At 37.6% G+C, this 13,553-nt stretch overlaps 1 protein-coding gene across 1 annotated transcript; it reads left to right on the top strand.

Annotated features, from left to right (window-relative positions):
* Window positions 1–7,295: 7,295 nt before the first annotated feature.
* On the top strand, window positions 7,296–9,178 carry LOC143576163 (uncharacterized). Its single transcript, XM_077060325.1, has 4 exons — window positions 7,296–7,472; window positions 7,923–8,138; window positions 8,208–9,009; window positions 9,134–9,178. Exons 1-4 carry the CDS (start codon window positions 7,296–7,298, stop codon window positions 9,157–9,159), a joined length of 1,221 nt encoding a protein of 406 aa, XP_076916440.1. The 3' UTR covers window positions 9,160–9,178.
* The last annotated feature ends 4,375 nt before the right edge of the window (window positions 9,179–13,553 follow it).

The raw sequence follows: 13,553 nt of genomic DNA, 5'->3' as shown, positions 1-13,553 counted from the left end.
ATATATATTTTGAATTTTTGAGATTATTTTATTGTCCTAGTGATTTATTTACTTTCTGGCTCACTGCCCAAGGTTTTTGCATGTTTTTCTCATTTTGTGCTGAAATTTGGACTTTTTGTTGACTTTGTAAGATATTGAATCTTATTAAAGGGAGATTTTATTTATAAAAAGATATTAGGATAATAAACGCGGTTACATTAGTGAAAATTTTTGGCAGATGTTACAGTTGTTACATATAGCACAAGTACGAGAAGCACCTAATGTTGAAGAAGCACCACAAGTACCAAAAGTTCAAGAGGCACCGGCTATTGCTGCACTGGCGTATGACACTAAGCACAACATCTGTGCGTTTTTGCAAGATGATTTCATTGGACGGGATATCTTTGGAGACATGATTGCATTCTTGTGCTCCTCGAGAACTTATCTTGCTATTTTTGCTCATACTACTGTACATTTTAGAATTATTCGTCCGTTTTGGGATAATGCTAAATATGTAGATGCCGAGAAGCACATCGAAGCAGTAATTCAAGATAAGAAGATTGTGATAGACATTGATGTGTTATGCAGGGTTCTCCAATTTTCTGATACCGTAGATGATCCTTGTGAATTTGATAAAGCTTTGATCCGAGTGTTATTTCAATGATTAAACTATAAGGGAAAGTTGGATTGATCACAATACAACAAGGCCTATTTATGTGAGCAATACAAGTACTTACTTCACGTACTTATCCATTGCCTTGGTGGAAGAAAAGGAAGATTTGACGAATGCAGGATCATGTTGCAGTCTGCTTTCGTGGCTCTTATTCTGAACATGCCATTCAACTTTTCGGAGTTAATATTCTATCACTTGAAGGAGAATTGCGTGACTATTCATCGCAAGAATACATTTCTAATGTATCCTCGATTCTTGCAGCTAATTATTAATGACGTGGTTCCTGAGTTGATACGTGATCCGACGTTGGTTGACGGTGCGATGGTTGTGGATCATATGACTAAAGATACGATGAAAAGAATGAAGATGTGTTGGAATCAAATTCCAGAGAACATGCTAAGGTTCAAGAGATTGATAGGTCATGTGGCGAGGCCTAATTATGTATGTCCACCTAATGATCATTGGATTCACGACGATTCTGATTCGAACATGAAGGTGGACCAGGTGGGAACAATGATGGTGATGGAGGAAACAGTGGAAACTGTGGGAATGATGGTGGTAATAGGGTGGTTGAGGAAGCTCGTGCTGAGGCTGCTCAACGTAAACGACAAGTTAATGAAGGAAAACCCAAAGAAGACGAGGACTCGATGGGGTGATGGAGTGGAGATTGGTTCATTCATACAAAGGTCATCTGATCCGCAATAAACACTGGTGGTTTCTACTGTTGTTAATACCCTGGTTGTTACCTTGATGACCACGGCATCTTCTGATCCGAGATTTGAATCGATTACTCAATCAATGCTATCTCCGATGCCGACATCTCCTGCTTCCGCTATTGCAACAAGTCCAACGACGATGCTAACAATGATGCAACCTATGGACTTTTCTTATATGGTGTTCAATCGTTCACAAGGCCCAATGCATCTACCTCCTCCTACATGGTTTACCATGTCAATTCCTCAACAAATAACAATGTTGTTGAACTTGATACACCTTCAAGAAAACCAAATGGCTGCCGATCGTCAGTTTCAAGAACCGATATGGTTGGATCAACGCAATATGGTAAGCCACATCTTATATTATCAACGAGAGAATCATGAGCTTCGGGCTTTGGTAACTTCTTAGTGGGAGAAGATCAAGAAACAATATGATATGATTCTTAAGCTAACCTGCAAAGGTGATACACTGAAAAAGCTGAAAGGTAATGATGATCAAGACCTTTATGCAGGTACAAGTGGCGGTGAGCAACAACCAAAGACCAGTGCGTCTGGTGGTTTTGCTGGTGTTGATGCTAAGAGTGAAGATAAGCATGTGGTAGTATACCGTAACACTACTAACGTGCAACCTATTGAGTCTATCAAGGCCAATACAGTTCTATTTATGGACAACGTACGTGGTGTTGTTATGAGCATGGTTAATGCGGATGGGATCGAGGAAGGATAATTTGTTGATTATTCGTTATCCAGAGATCAAATCTCATTCTTTCTTGGGTTTAATGACGAATAGTTAGATGTGTTAGAGAATGAGGAGGACATTGAAGTTATTGATGACGATGAGGTCAGGTTTGACACGAGTATCCCCACTCGGGAAACGTCGTTTAATTATGATAACGTTAAGGTTGAAGATGTGACAACTGAGGAGTATCCTGAGCTGTACACGCATACTACTACAGATCCAAGTATTCCATTCCTCACTACAGAACACGTACAAGCAGCTGAAGAAGATTTGGGAATGAAGAAGAAAAAGGAGAAAGTATCGTAATCTAGATCGGGTTTGAAGGATCCAGCATTCAAGGGCATGTTTGGACATAATACAGTTCGACTCACCAAAATTATTGATGTTTTAAGGTATACGGAGCAAGAAAATAATAGGCAGATCAAGGCTCGTGCTATTGCTCACCAAATGATGAAGTTTAAAGCCCAAAGACGGTAAAAGGTTATATTGTTACTTGGCTCTATGATTCTGAGCTTAAAATGTGCATATTAAGTGGGAACACGGTGTTTAGTATTATCAATATATCACCATGCTCTTACTTTGCCGAGGTGGGACATACGAACATTGGCAAAAAGGTCGTTCGTAAATCGAGGTGGTGATCAAATAGCGGGTTGGTTTCATCAACATTTGCTTTTTGAGGTACATCATGGATTTAAATTGTTTAAACCACAGGTCCCTACTCTTAAATATATCGACGGGATTGATCCAAGGAACAGTTGGAGAAATCTTGTCTTAAAGGTAAAGCCATTGCGGACTTTGAAGCGTGTGCCTGTAACGACATTCCCCCAAAGTCTTTACCAGACAATCAATCGGTGGTATTATGACAACCGCACCGGTGATGCCACCATCGTACTTGGTACGGGATTGAATACGGAGTTCATTCGGGTAATCGAATCGATGTGGTTGGTTACTTGTTGGAATCAGACAACGATGCATTATTCAAGAATGAGATCCGATTTGCAGATATGAAGGATTATGATCTTGCTATGCAATTCCAACGCTTGATATGTGTATGCCATGCGTTCGGGATTCATAGTTGCGCTGACTGGAAGACCAAAAGATTCTCATAATCGAAGACAAAGAGCACGAGACGCGGGGGGGGGGGGGTAGTGCATTGTTTTGTCGTCTCGATCTTTGTTTATCTATGTAATTTATGATTATTAATTCAAAGGACATTTTGGTAATTGTACCTACCCATTCGTTATGTTATATGGCCATTCATTATGAAATGTATAACGAATGGGGATCGTCTTTTATATATAGATGTATCCATGTGCAGTAATTTAACAACTGTGAATTATATTATTGATAAGCCGTTACTCTGTCTAATTGTTCTCTAAGCATACACACTTCTACTAATGTAATACACAGCCGTTCAATCACCTGTTAGTATATCAGAGAACTAGATTCATTATTATGAGTTGAAATCATTCACGTCCGTAATAGGTTTCTCACTTAATCTGATTTGCTTCTTTTTCATTTTACAATGGAAAACTTTGCTCTCCTTTCCTAGCTTCCTGGTGTTACAGATAGAGTGAAGACTTTCTTGACTTTATATCCTGCAATCAGAACTTTCAAAGCTAAAGCTTCCGAGATTTCTCAAGAATCTTCTCAAGAAGAAAGAGGCATGTCGAGTAAGTTGTTTGAATGTTATATAATAATAAATAAAGATGATATAATGAGACTTATCTTTTTTCACACGTTCTATAGGTGCCCAGAAATCAAGAAAGTCTGCATCCCAGTGATCCCTGACCCACGATCGGTGGAAGTTCGAAGCTTCTAAGAGGAAGAAGCCTACGAAGCCCGAAGATCCTTTTGAGGTTGGGAAGCAGATTATTAACACACTCACCACGGTAAGGATCCTTGATTCTGCTTGATTTTGTTTATGGATCAAGTATCCTTTCTAAGGATGGGTTATCTTGGACTCATTTCATCTTTATATGCAGACCACGGATTCTGCCAGGAGCTACCATGAAAATATTGTTAAAGACATGGAGGATATTCTCTTTAGAATGTGATGTAGTCTAAAATATACATAATTTATATAAATATTTCCTATACTTTTGAGTAACCTTAGGGTTGTTTTTATTAAATAATTCCCCTAACTGGCTTATATTTTGAATTTCAAAGATTTTAAATACTAGTAAACTTATTATATTCACCTATTTTGTTATAAATATTAGTAAACTTATTATATTTGACATATACACAATAGCCAAAAATTAAATTTCTTTATATTTCCCATGTCAGAGTACTTCCCGAGTACACCCAACTTCCCAGTTGGCCGCCTAGGGTCTGCCTAGCGACTTTTGCAATTTTGGTTTTATATTAAAAAAACAGAGAGTGTGCATGTGTTTTATAAATAAAAAAAATAATAATAAAACAAAAATTAATTAATTTTTTTGGCTTTTGGTTCTTTTGAAAGACCAGGAGCCGGATCATAATACCTCATAATATACGTGTAGGTACGAGATGAAATGGATCGAAAATGTTGTGTTTATTATACTATGCTAAATGGTGGAAAACACGTAGCAAAGGAACTAAACACATGTCAACTCACTGTAACAATCACTAATATTCATTTAACAATTTCAATACAAGTGTTAAGAGATTATGCCAAAGATCAACACAAAATATGACAAGTTAAACCTATTTATACACCCACCCTATAACCATATAAGTTGGTCCAAGGTATAAGACTCATACGCTACGTATAAGTCTTATATGTCGATAACAACTTATACGCCCTAAACATCACACTAATATAACATATTCAGCTCGTTAATCACCACAAGACCTAGCATTGCACATTTTGCACTAACAAACTCCCCCTTGGATATTGCTCGGACCTTGTACCTTCAATTAATCCCAAAATGCTTCTTACGATAAGCTTTCCTTGCTTCTTCAAATGACGGCTTTGTTGATCTTTGTTGTGAAGTTGGACGAAGTACTCGGCTCGGCATATATTGAAACCAATTCCATGAAGCCTAAGTAACCCTATCCTGACGTTCAGCTTCAAACTCTGCCTCAATCCGCTCTTGTTCAGCACTAACTTCTCTCCAACTAGTTTCCAAAGCACGTCTAGAATGAATATTCTTATTAAACCATAAGTCAACGACTTTATGGAACTGATTAGCTTGAGTCTTCACTTTGTTGTCAGAACATTGTATCTTGCTTGAATGTAAAACCTCTATGTCTTTATGAGAGTAATTCACCAACCACATAGGATCATACACACGTATCACATCATACTTCTTCTCACCTCGATCCAAATAGATACTCGCTTCACCAGTTAACGCCAAGTATGACCAACAAAGGAAATAAGGATGAAAATCATGTTCCATTGGGTATAAAGGTATAACACGTTGCGAATCTTGTTGTGAATATCTCAATGTTCCAGGTTGTGAAGGATCAAGGATCCTCGGTATTATCTGTTTACTAATGATTGTGTTTAAGTGGTGTTGTGTCTGATAGGTACTACGGCTCTATGACTAAGTCCACCTCATAATTCGCTACTGAAGACTCCTAGCACGTGGCCAAGGGACGTTGAAGGGGTTAGTGAAAGAGTGACAGATTTATAGGAATAGTTGTTAGTTGTTATTTTTATTTATATCGAGGTTATGATCAACTAGGACTTCACTTGTTATCTCATATTCATAAACACTACTGAGAATTCTCTCTAAACAGTACACACACTTAGAATTCTTGTAATCGTTGATCTTAATCTCCACCATTTGTAACCCGATTTTTGATTAATAAAGTGGTGATAGACAATTGTCGTCACCCAGAGTTTTTGTGCCGGTGATCCGAACAAGATCAAGGGATTTTCCTCGCAACAAATCCTTGTTTTTGTGCTTGTAATCATTATACAGTCGTTATCATCATTATAGCACTAGACCTCTTCTTAAATATTTGGTTACTTGATCCTTAAATGATTTTTAACCAAAACAATTTGGCGCCCACCGTGGGGCAATTGGTGCTATAATGCAGAAAATACCTTATCAATATTCAACCTTTCATACCCATATCACCATCAATGGCCTCTCAACAATCTTCTGCTTCATCAACCATGCCCTCATCAGTTTCACTCCCACCAAGATCAACACTACCAATGCCTCCTCCAATTGCGGGAGAACCAAGGGCTACTATTGCTGGAAACAAGACGCAACTACCAGTCTTCCAGAGCTCAAAAACTATTGCTACCACATCGGTGGTTAATTCTAACAATAATGTTTCTGCTATGTTTTCGCAGGTTAAAGCATACATGGAGCAACAAAACAAGACTAACTAGAGGATCCTTCGGGAGATAGAAGACCTCAAGAGGACTAAGAGGCCAGCGGAGGATCAGACTCCATTAATGCCTAGGATGCTGTATTTTACCATTCCAGGGTCCTTGGCTCAATTTACTCAAGGATCATGTATCCTTCAACAGGGGTCCATGGGTCAACAGACTCAAGGATCCTCTTTCCTACCGCAAGGATCATCCATCCTTCAACCAGGATCCATGATTCAGCAAACTCGAGGATCAACAGACTCAAGGATCATCCATCCTTAATCTATGGTCCGTGGGTCAACAGGTTCAAGGATCCTCAATATTTCAACAAGGATCATCTATCCTTCAGTCAGGGTCGATGGGTCAGCAGGCTCAAGGATCCTCGATCTTCCAACAAGGATCATCAATCCTTCAACCAGGATCCTTTGGGTTGTGTCACCAAGGATCCTATAACTTACAGCCTCAGGGATCCTTCTTCAAGAATCAAGGATCCTCCGAAATTCAACATCAAAGGTCTTCAGAGGTCCATGAAGGAGATATTATCCCCACGCAAACCATCTCCTCTAGAGGACCAACTTCTATTGCAGACGATTCTTACCTCAGCTATTCTTCTGGGATGCCGACATTCATGCAACAAAGAGGTAACACCTATAATCCTATATCCTTATATTCTAATCTTGGTTCTATGCAGGATGCAGATATCAAACAAGCTATGGCTAAGGAACTGAAGAAGCTTAAGGATATGATATCCAGCGTACCAGGGGTGGTTAGACCGATCCGGGAGCCACAAGTTGTCCAGATTTGCTCCACGTATTATTATTAATATTATTATTATTATTCATTGTCACTAATTCTCGGGTATATTTAAATAGCATAATGGCTGACAATATGGAGCAGGATCCTCCTGTAGCTGAGCAACAACAACAACAGCAACAACACCAGGAGTTATCTTTATTATCGTACGACAAAAAACATAACATCTGTGCTTTTGTCGGTATGAATTTTGCTCATGATGACGAATTTGGAGATCTGTTGACTTTTATAAGATGTTCGGTGATTCATTATGCTGTCACAGCTCGATCGAATGTTCATTTTAGAATTATACGTCAATTCTGGAATTTATTATGTTGTGATTCATTATGCTGTTGAAGCTGAGAATCACATTACAGCTACTATAACGGGAAGTCTATTATTATCACACGAGGAGTTATCAGAAGAGTTTTGCATTTTGATGATAATCTAGATAACCCGTGTGAATTTAATCGGGAGATGATTCGAGGCTTATTTACCCGTGTCCGATATACTGGTGATTTGGGCAAGTCCATGTATAACAAGGCGTACTTGTGCCCAACATACAAGCACTTGCTTCATGTTCTAATTCATTGCCTTGGTGAACGGAAGGGTGGCTTCGTTGAATGTCGGGTTATGTTACAATCGGCATTTGATGCCTTGATATTGAATAAGCCGTTCAATTTTTCTGAGATGATCTTTTATCATCTCCAGGAGAATTGGCTTGTGATGAATAGAAGCAAGAAATTCTTAATGTATCCTCGATTCATTCGGCTTATTATCCGAGATCTGATTCCAGACCTGGTGATTGATCAGACACTTCAGAATGATGTGATGGTGTTGGAACATATGACAGCAGATATTGTTCGCAGAATGAAGATTTATAGGCAAGATCCACACCCACCAACCAAAAGATTGATTGGTCATTTGGTGAATCCTGATTATGTATGTCCCCTCAATGATCGTTGGATCCACGATGACTCGGATTCTGAGCGTGAGGAAGGACCAGGTGGGAATGATGGTGAGGGTAATGATAATAATGGTGGTGATGGTGATGGTGGTGATCCAGCTCAACAACAAGATGAGGTTGAGGCACCTCCTTCTATAGTTGCTCCACGTAAACGAGAGGGAAAGGAGGTAGCTGGTGAAGGGTTTTCTAAACGACGTGTGTCGACTAGTGCTGGCATTTCATTTGGAGTTCAACCTCCAAGGTTGTTTATTCCTCAAAGACCGGCGGTGCCGCTTACTTCTAGCACCCCGGAACTCACTTTGACGACCACACTCACGTCGGATCCTAGGCTTGGTATGATTCCACAATCCGTTTTATCTACATTGCCAAGGCCTACGACTGCTACATCGGTGGTTTCTCCAACACCAACGATGATGCCTCCTCCACCTATGGACTTTTCATTTCTGAGGCTTAATCGACCTCAAGGTCCTGTTCAACCGATCCCTTCTTCTTTTCTTGCCATGACACATGATCAACAAATGAATATGGTCTTGAGTTTACTCCATTTGTATGAAAATCAAATGTCTGCTGACCGAATGACTCAAGAATGTATGATGGACAATCAACGAAGGCTGATGGGGTATGTATCCTATTGTCAAAAAGAAACAAAGGAGTTTCGTGAGATTGTTAAGTCTAAGGGGGTGAAAATAAAGGAACAAGAGGATCTTATCTTACAGCTTACATGCAAGGACGATGCACTTAAGAAGCTCAAGAATAATGATGAAGATCCAGATGCTTCGGGTACTGGAGGATCTGAGCCTAAACAAACTCACGGCTCGTCTTCTGGTGTAGGTACAAGTGTTGTTGGTGATTCGGGAAAACAGTTGGTTGTTTATCATGACTCTGAGAATGTTAAACCCATCGAGTCGATAAAATCCAATACTGTTATATTTATTGATGGGTCGGGGATGGTCAGAAGCATTGTTAATGCTGATGAGATAGAAGCAGGACAGTTTGTTGAGCGGTCCTTAACACGAGAGCAGATTTCTATACTGTTGGGTCTAAATGATAATGAGCTGACAGTGTTAGAGGCTGAGAATGATATGGAGGTCGAGAATGATGAAGAGGTCTTAAATAATCCGACTATTCAGATGAACACGTCGTTTATTTACGAGGATGAGGAGATTGAGATCGAGGACTTGACGGCTGAGGGATACCCTGATTTATTTCAACACTCTATTGTTGATCAGGGTGTTCCTATATTTAATGAAGAAACTGTTAAAGCAGCCGAAGATCAATTGGAAAAGGTCTCAAAGGGTAAAAGCATCGTTGATACAAGATTTGATTCAAAACCCAATCCGTCCATGGAAGACATTGCTGAATGGTTTAAGTATCGGAGCAAAAGAGCGCATAAGATTATTGACGCATACAGGTTTGTGGATAAAGAGCTGAAAGTTGAAGCTGTCGCTCGTGCTCAAACAAATCAGATGACATATTTTAAGGCTGTATCTAAAGTGTGAGGTGACATTATTTCATGGCTTTATGATTCAGATTTAAAGGTCTGTATTATTAAATGGGAGAACGACATCCAGTATTATGAAAAGATTACTGACGTTCTTTCATTACCGCGTTGGGATATTCAGACCCTCGCGTGTTGACCTTTAATGAACCATGGGGGGAATCGACATGCAGATTGGTTTCGTCAACATCTGCTGTTCGAGGTCAATCACGGGTTTAAATTCTTTAAGCCACATATTCCAATACGTAAGCGCATTGATGAGATAGATCCAAGAACGGGTTGGAGGAAGTTTGTGCTTAAAGTTAAACCGCCGAAAACGATGAAGCGTGTACCAGTCAAGACGTTGAATCAACATATGTATTTATCTTTCAACCGCTTGTATTATGACAATCGAATTGGCGAGGCCGTTATTGTTTTGGGTAAGGGCTTAAAGACCGAGCTGATAAAGATCATTGATCCGATGTGGCTCGTGAACTTGACAGAGACCGACAATGACGTGTTGTTTAAGAATAAAATATTAATTGAGCGTTGTGAAGACTATGACCGAGCAATGCAATTTCAACGTGTTGTTCGTGTATGTCATGAGCATGGGATTCACAGCTGCAGAGACTGGCAGAGCAAACGCTTCAAATAACTTAAAGACAAAGAGCTCAAGACAAGGGGGTGTCTGTTAGTACACTGTTTTACGTCTCCAATCTTTGTATTTATAGTTTGATTATTATAATGTAAAAGTCATTTTATATTATTGCCTAGTTCGTTATTGAATATCTAGATCGTTAAGGATGTTTAACGAACTAGATAGTTAAGTTATTATAGCTCCTAATTCGTTAAGAATGTTTAACGAATTAGAGACAGTTTGTTATGTTTATTTAAATGGTCTGTAATGCAACGAAGTGGAAGGCTAGTTCGTTACGGAATGTGTAACGAACTAGACTCTATCTTCTATATATAGAGGGTTCCCCCTCTGTTAAGTTAAGTTTTTTAGATTAATATTAACGCATTGTTCTCCAGATTCTCTCTTGATCAAAGCTTCCTACATTTAACACATTAATATAATATATACACATATATACATCTAATATAACCTAATAGTTAAGAGTAATCATGAACTAGATCCTTACGGCATTATATATAAGTATTAATTGATATAGATCTGAGTTAGATCCGTGTTCCCTCAAAAGTATACCAAAAATTTGATATAAATCTACTATCTCGATCAGATATAGTGGATAATGGCACACCGTGTAATGATACGATATTGTTTATGTATATTTGTGCCAATCTATCCATAGAGTAAGACTCATTAATAGGTAAGAAATGATCGGATTTAGTTAACCTATCGATGATAACCCATATTGCATTATGTTAACTAGTAGTCTTTGGATGTTTTATTATAAAATACATGGTTATAATTTCCCTTTTCCAAACGGGGAGTTCGGGTTGTTGAAGCGGATTTTGATTCTTGGCTTTTACTTGTAAACATGTTAGACTTTTAGCTACATGCAGAGCTTCATTCCATTCCCCCCAGAAGTTAGATATTAGATTTTGGTACATCTTATCACAACAAGGGTGCATCATGTATTTCGATTTATGAGCTTCATTCGTTATCTTTTCTCATAGCTCTTCGATTATTGGTACCCAGATCCTATTTCCATGTCTGGGTATAACATCATCTCCTTTGACTAAATAATCGATTGTATCACTACACTTTTCTTCGGAGATGTTGTTTTCTTTAATGGATTGCTCTTGAGCTTTCTTGATTTGTTCAATTAGATCTATCTAAAGTTCTACTCTTAAAGCTCTAACTCTCTTGGGTTTCTCATGTTCTTTTCGGCTTAATGCGCCAGCCACCACATTGGCTTTACCTTCATGATAAATGATTTCACAATCATAATTGTCTAAGGTTTCCATCCAGCTCCTTAACGCATGTTAAGCTCTTTCTGATCAAATATGTGCTTTAAACTATTATGATCGGTATACACAATAAACTTAACTCCATAGAGATAATGTCTCCATAAATTCAAAGCAAAAACTATGAAACCTAACTCTAGATCATGGGTGGTGTAATTATTCTCTTGTACTTTCAATAGAAACGAAGCATAAGCTATTACTTTCTTTCTTTGCATAAGTACGTAACCCAAACCTAAATGGGATGCGTCACTACTTACAATGAAATCCTCCATACCATCTGGCAAAGCCAGTATAGGTGCGTTAGTAACTTTTTCTTAACTAAATCAAACGCTTCTTTTTGTTTGGTTCCACATTCATATTTAACGTTTTGGTTCCACATTCATATTTAACGTTCTTACGAGCTAACGAAGTTAAGGGAACAACTATATGTTACACCCCGGCTAAAGCGCAATACGCCCGAGTGTGACGTACAGATTTCTCAAAACACATGTGACACTATTAAGTGACAATATTACCATTAATTGATTTAAACAAGTACACAAGTTTGGAAGTAAAAGAAATACAAAGGAATACACATCTAGGAACTTGTCCATTTATGTTGAATATCCTAAATACTAATGTCTTCTTCTAGTATTATCTTCTAATCGATGTGCCTGTAGCATATATATAAAATAATATCAACTAAATGAATAGTTGGTGAGCTTCCACAGTTTGATATAAGTACATAAAAATCATACAACTCCATGAACAAGTGTAACTGAGCAAGTAAGGTAATTTCCAGTTGGGATTGCACACCAACGTACTTAGATAAAGGCAAGTAAGGTCCTTTACAGTTGGGATTGTGCAGCAACGTACTCGGATCGGGGTCCCTTTTCCACTCGAAACACGGTCCTGAGTGCAAGGGGGCGTATGATCATACTTATCGAAGAAATCCATGCACGTAATATTTGAGCAAGTAACAAGTAAACACACAAGTACATGTAGCGAATTGTAGTTTGTAAATAATGATTAAATGAAATTGTAATTAGGATAGGATATATATTCTACCCCAAAAAGTAATAAAAGAGAAAAAAATAGGGTGTGAGAAACTCACCTTGAAGTTGAAGACAAACTTGAAATAAAACCAAAATCGCGTAAATGAAACCAAAGCGATCGAATCTCATGAAACTATAAACAATAATCAAGGACTAGCTACTGGTATTATGAAGTTAAGTAACTTGGTTTTAGATATTTTGCACTATTTTAATATATATTTATTATAATATAGCACTTGATATTTTAATATTATTTTAAACTTTGACGGAATTTTAACAATTTATTATTATTTAACTATTAATCTACATTATGAGATTAATGTTAAGTTTGAATATGGTAAAGATTACCGAAATATTGGTGTTAATGATATATTTTATTTTGAAAATGAAAGTGTTAACGAATTATAAAGTTAAACGAACAAAATATAATATGTATAATTTAAACGAGTTTAAAACGAATTTGTCGAGAGTGAAACATAGTTTTTAGGTGACAAATCATAGATATGGTTTAAAACTAAATTTATTTAACTTAATATAATTTTATTTGATTATATAATTTTTTATGAAAATTATTTGATTTATTATATAATAAAAATTTTTTAAAAAGAAAATAAAACAAAAACGGCCTGACCCAGGTTCAAACTCGGGATCTTCTACCCATGCTACCATGAGCTAGCCACTAGACCAGATTATTTGTTTGTTAATAGATCAGAAACAAAAACTTTATAAATTAACATAAAATTTCATCATCTTCCTCAATCAAACCCTAAGTTTAATTCAACAAATTTGTTCTATGTTTGTTAAATCTTTGATAGGGGTATTGTTAGACGGCTAAAAACTATAATAATGCATTAACAATTACCTGAAGATGTTAATGTTTGACAACAAACGACGGTGGGCGGAGCATAAAAACTTGGACGAATCAATTAGCA

The sequence above is a fragment of the Bidens hawaiensis genome, unplaced genomic scaffold (assembly GCF_021521415.1).
Source record: "Bidens hawaiensis isolate Kalapana, Puna unplaced genomic scaffold, B.hawaiensis_p1.1 tig00001440_1, whole genome shotgun sequence".
NCBI lineage: Eukaryota > Viridiplantae > Streptophyta > Magnoliopsida > Asterales > Asteraceae > Bidens > Bidens hawaiensis.
The sequence above is the reverse complement of the archived record's forward strand: the minus strand, read 5'-3'. Positions and strand labels throughout refer to the sequence as shown.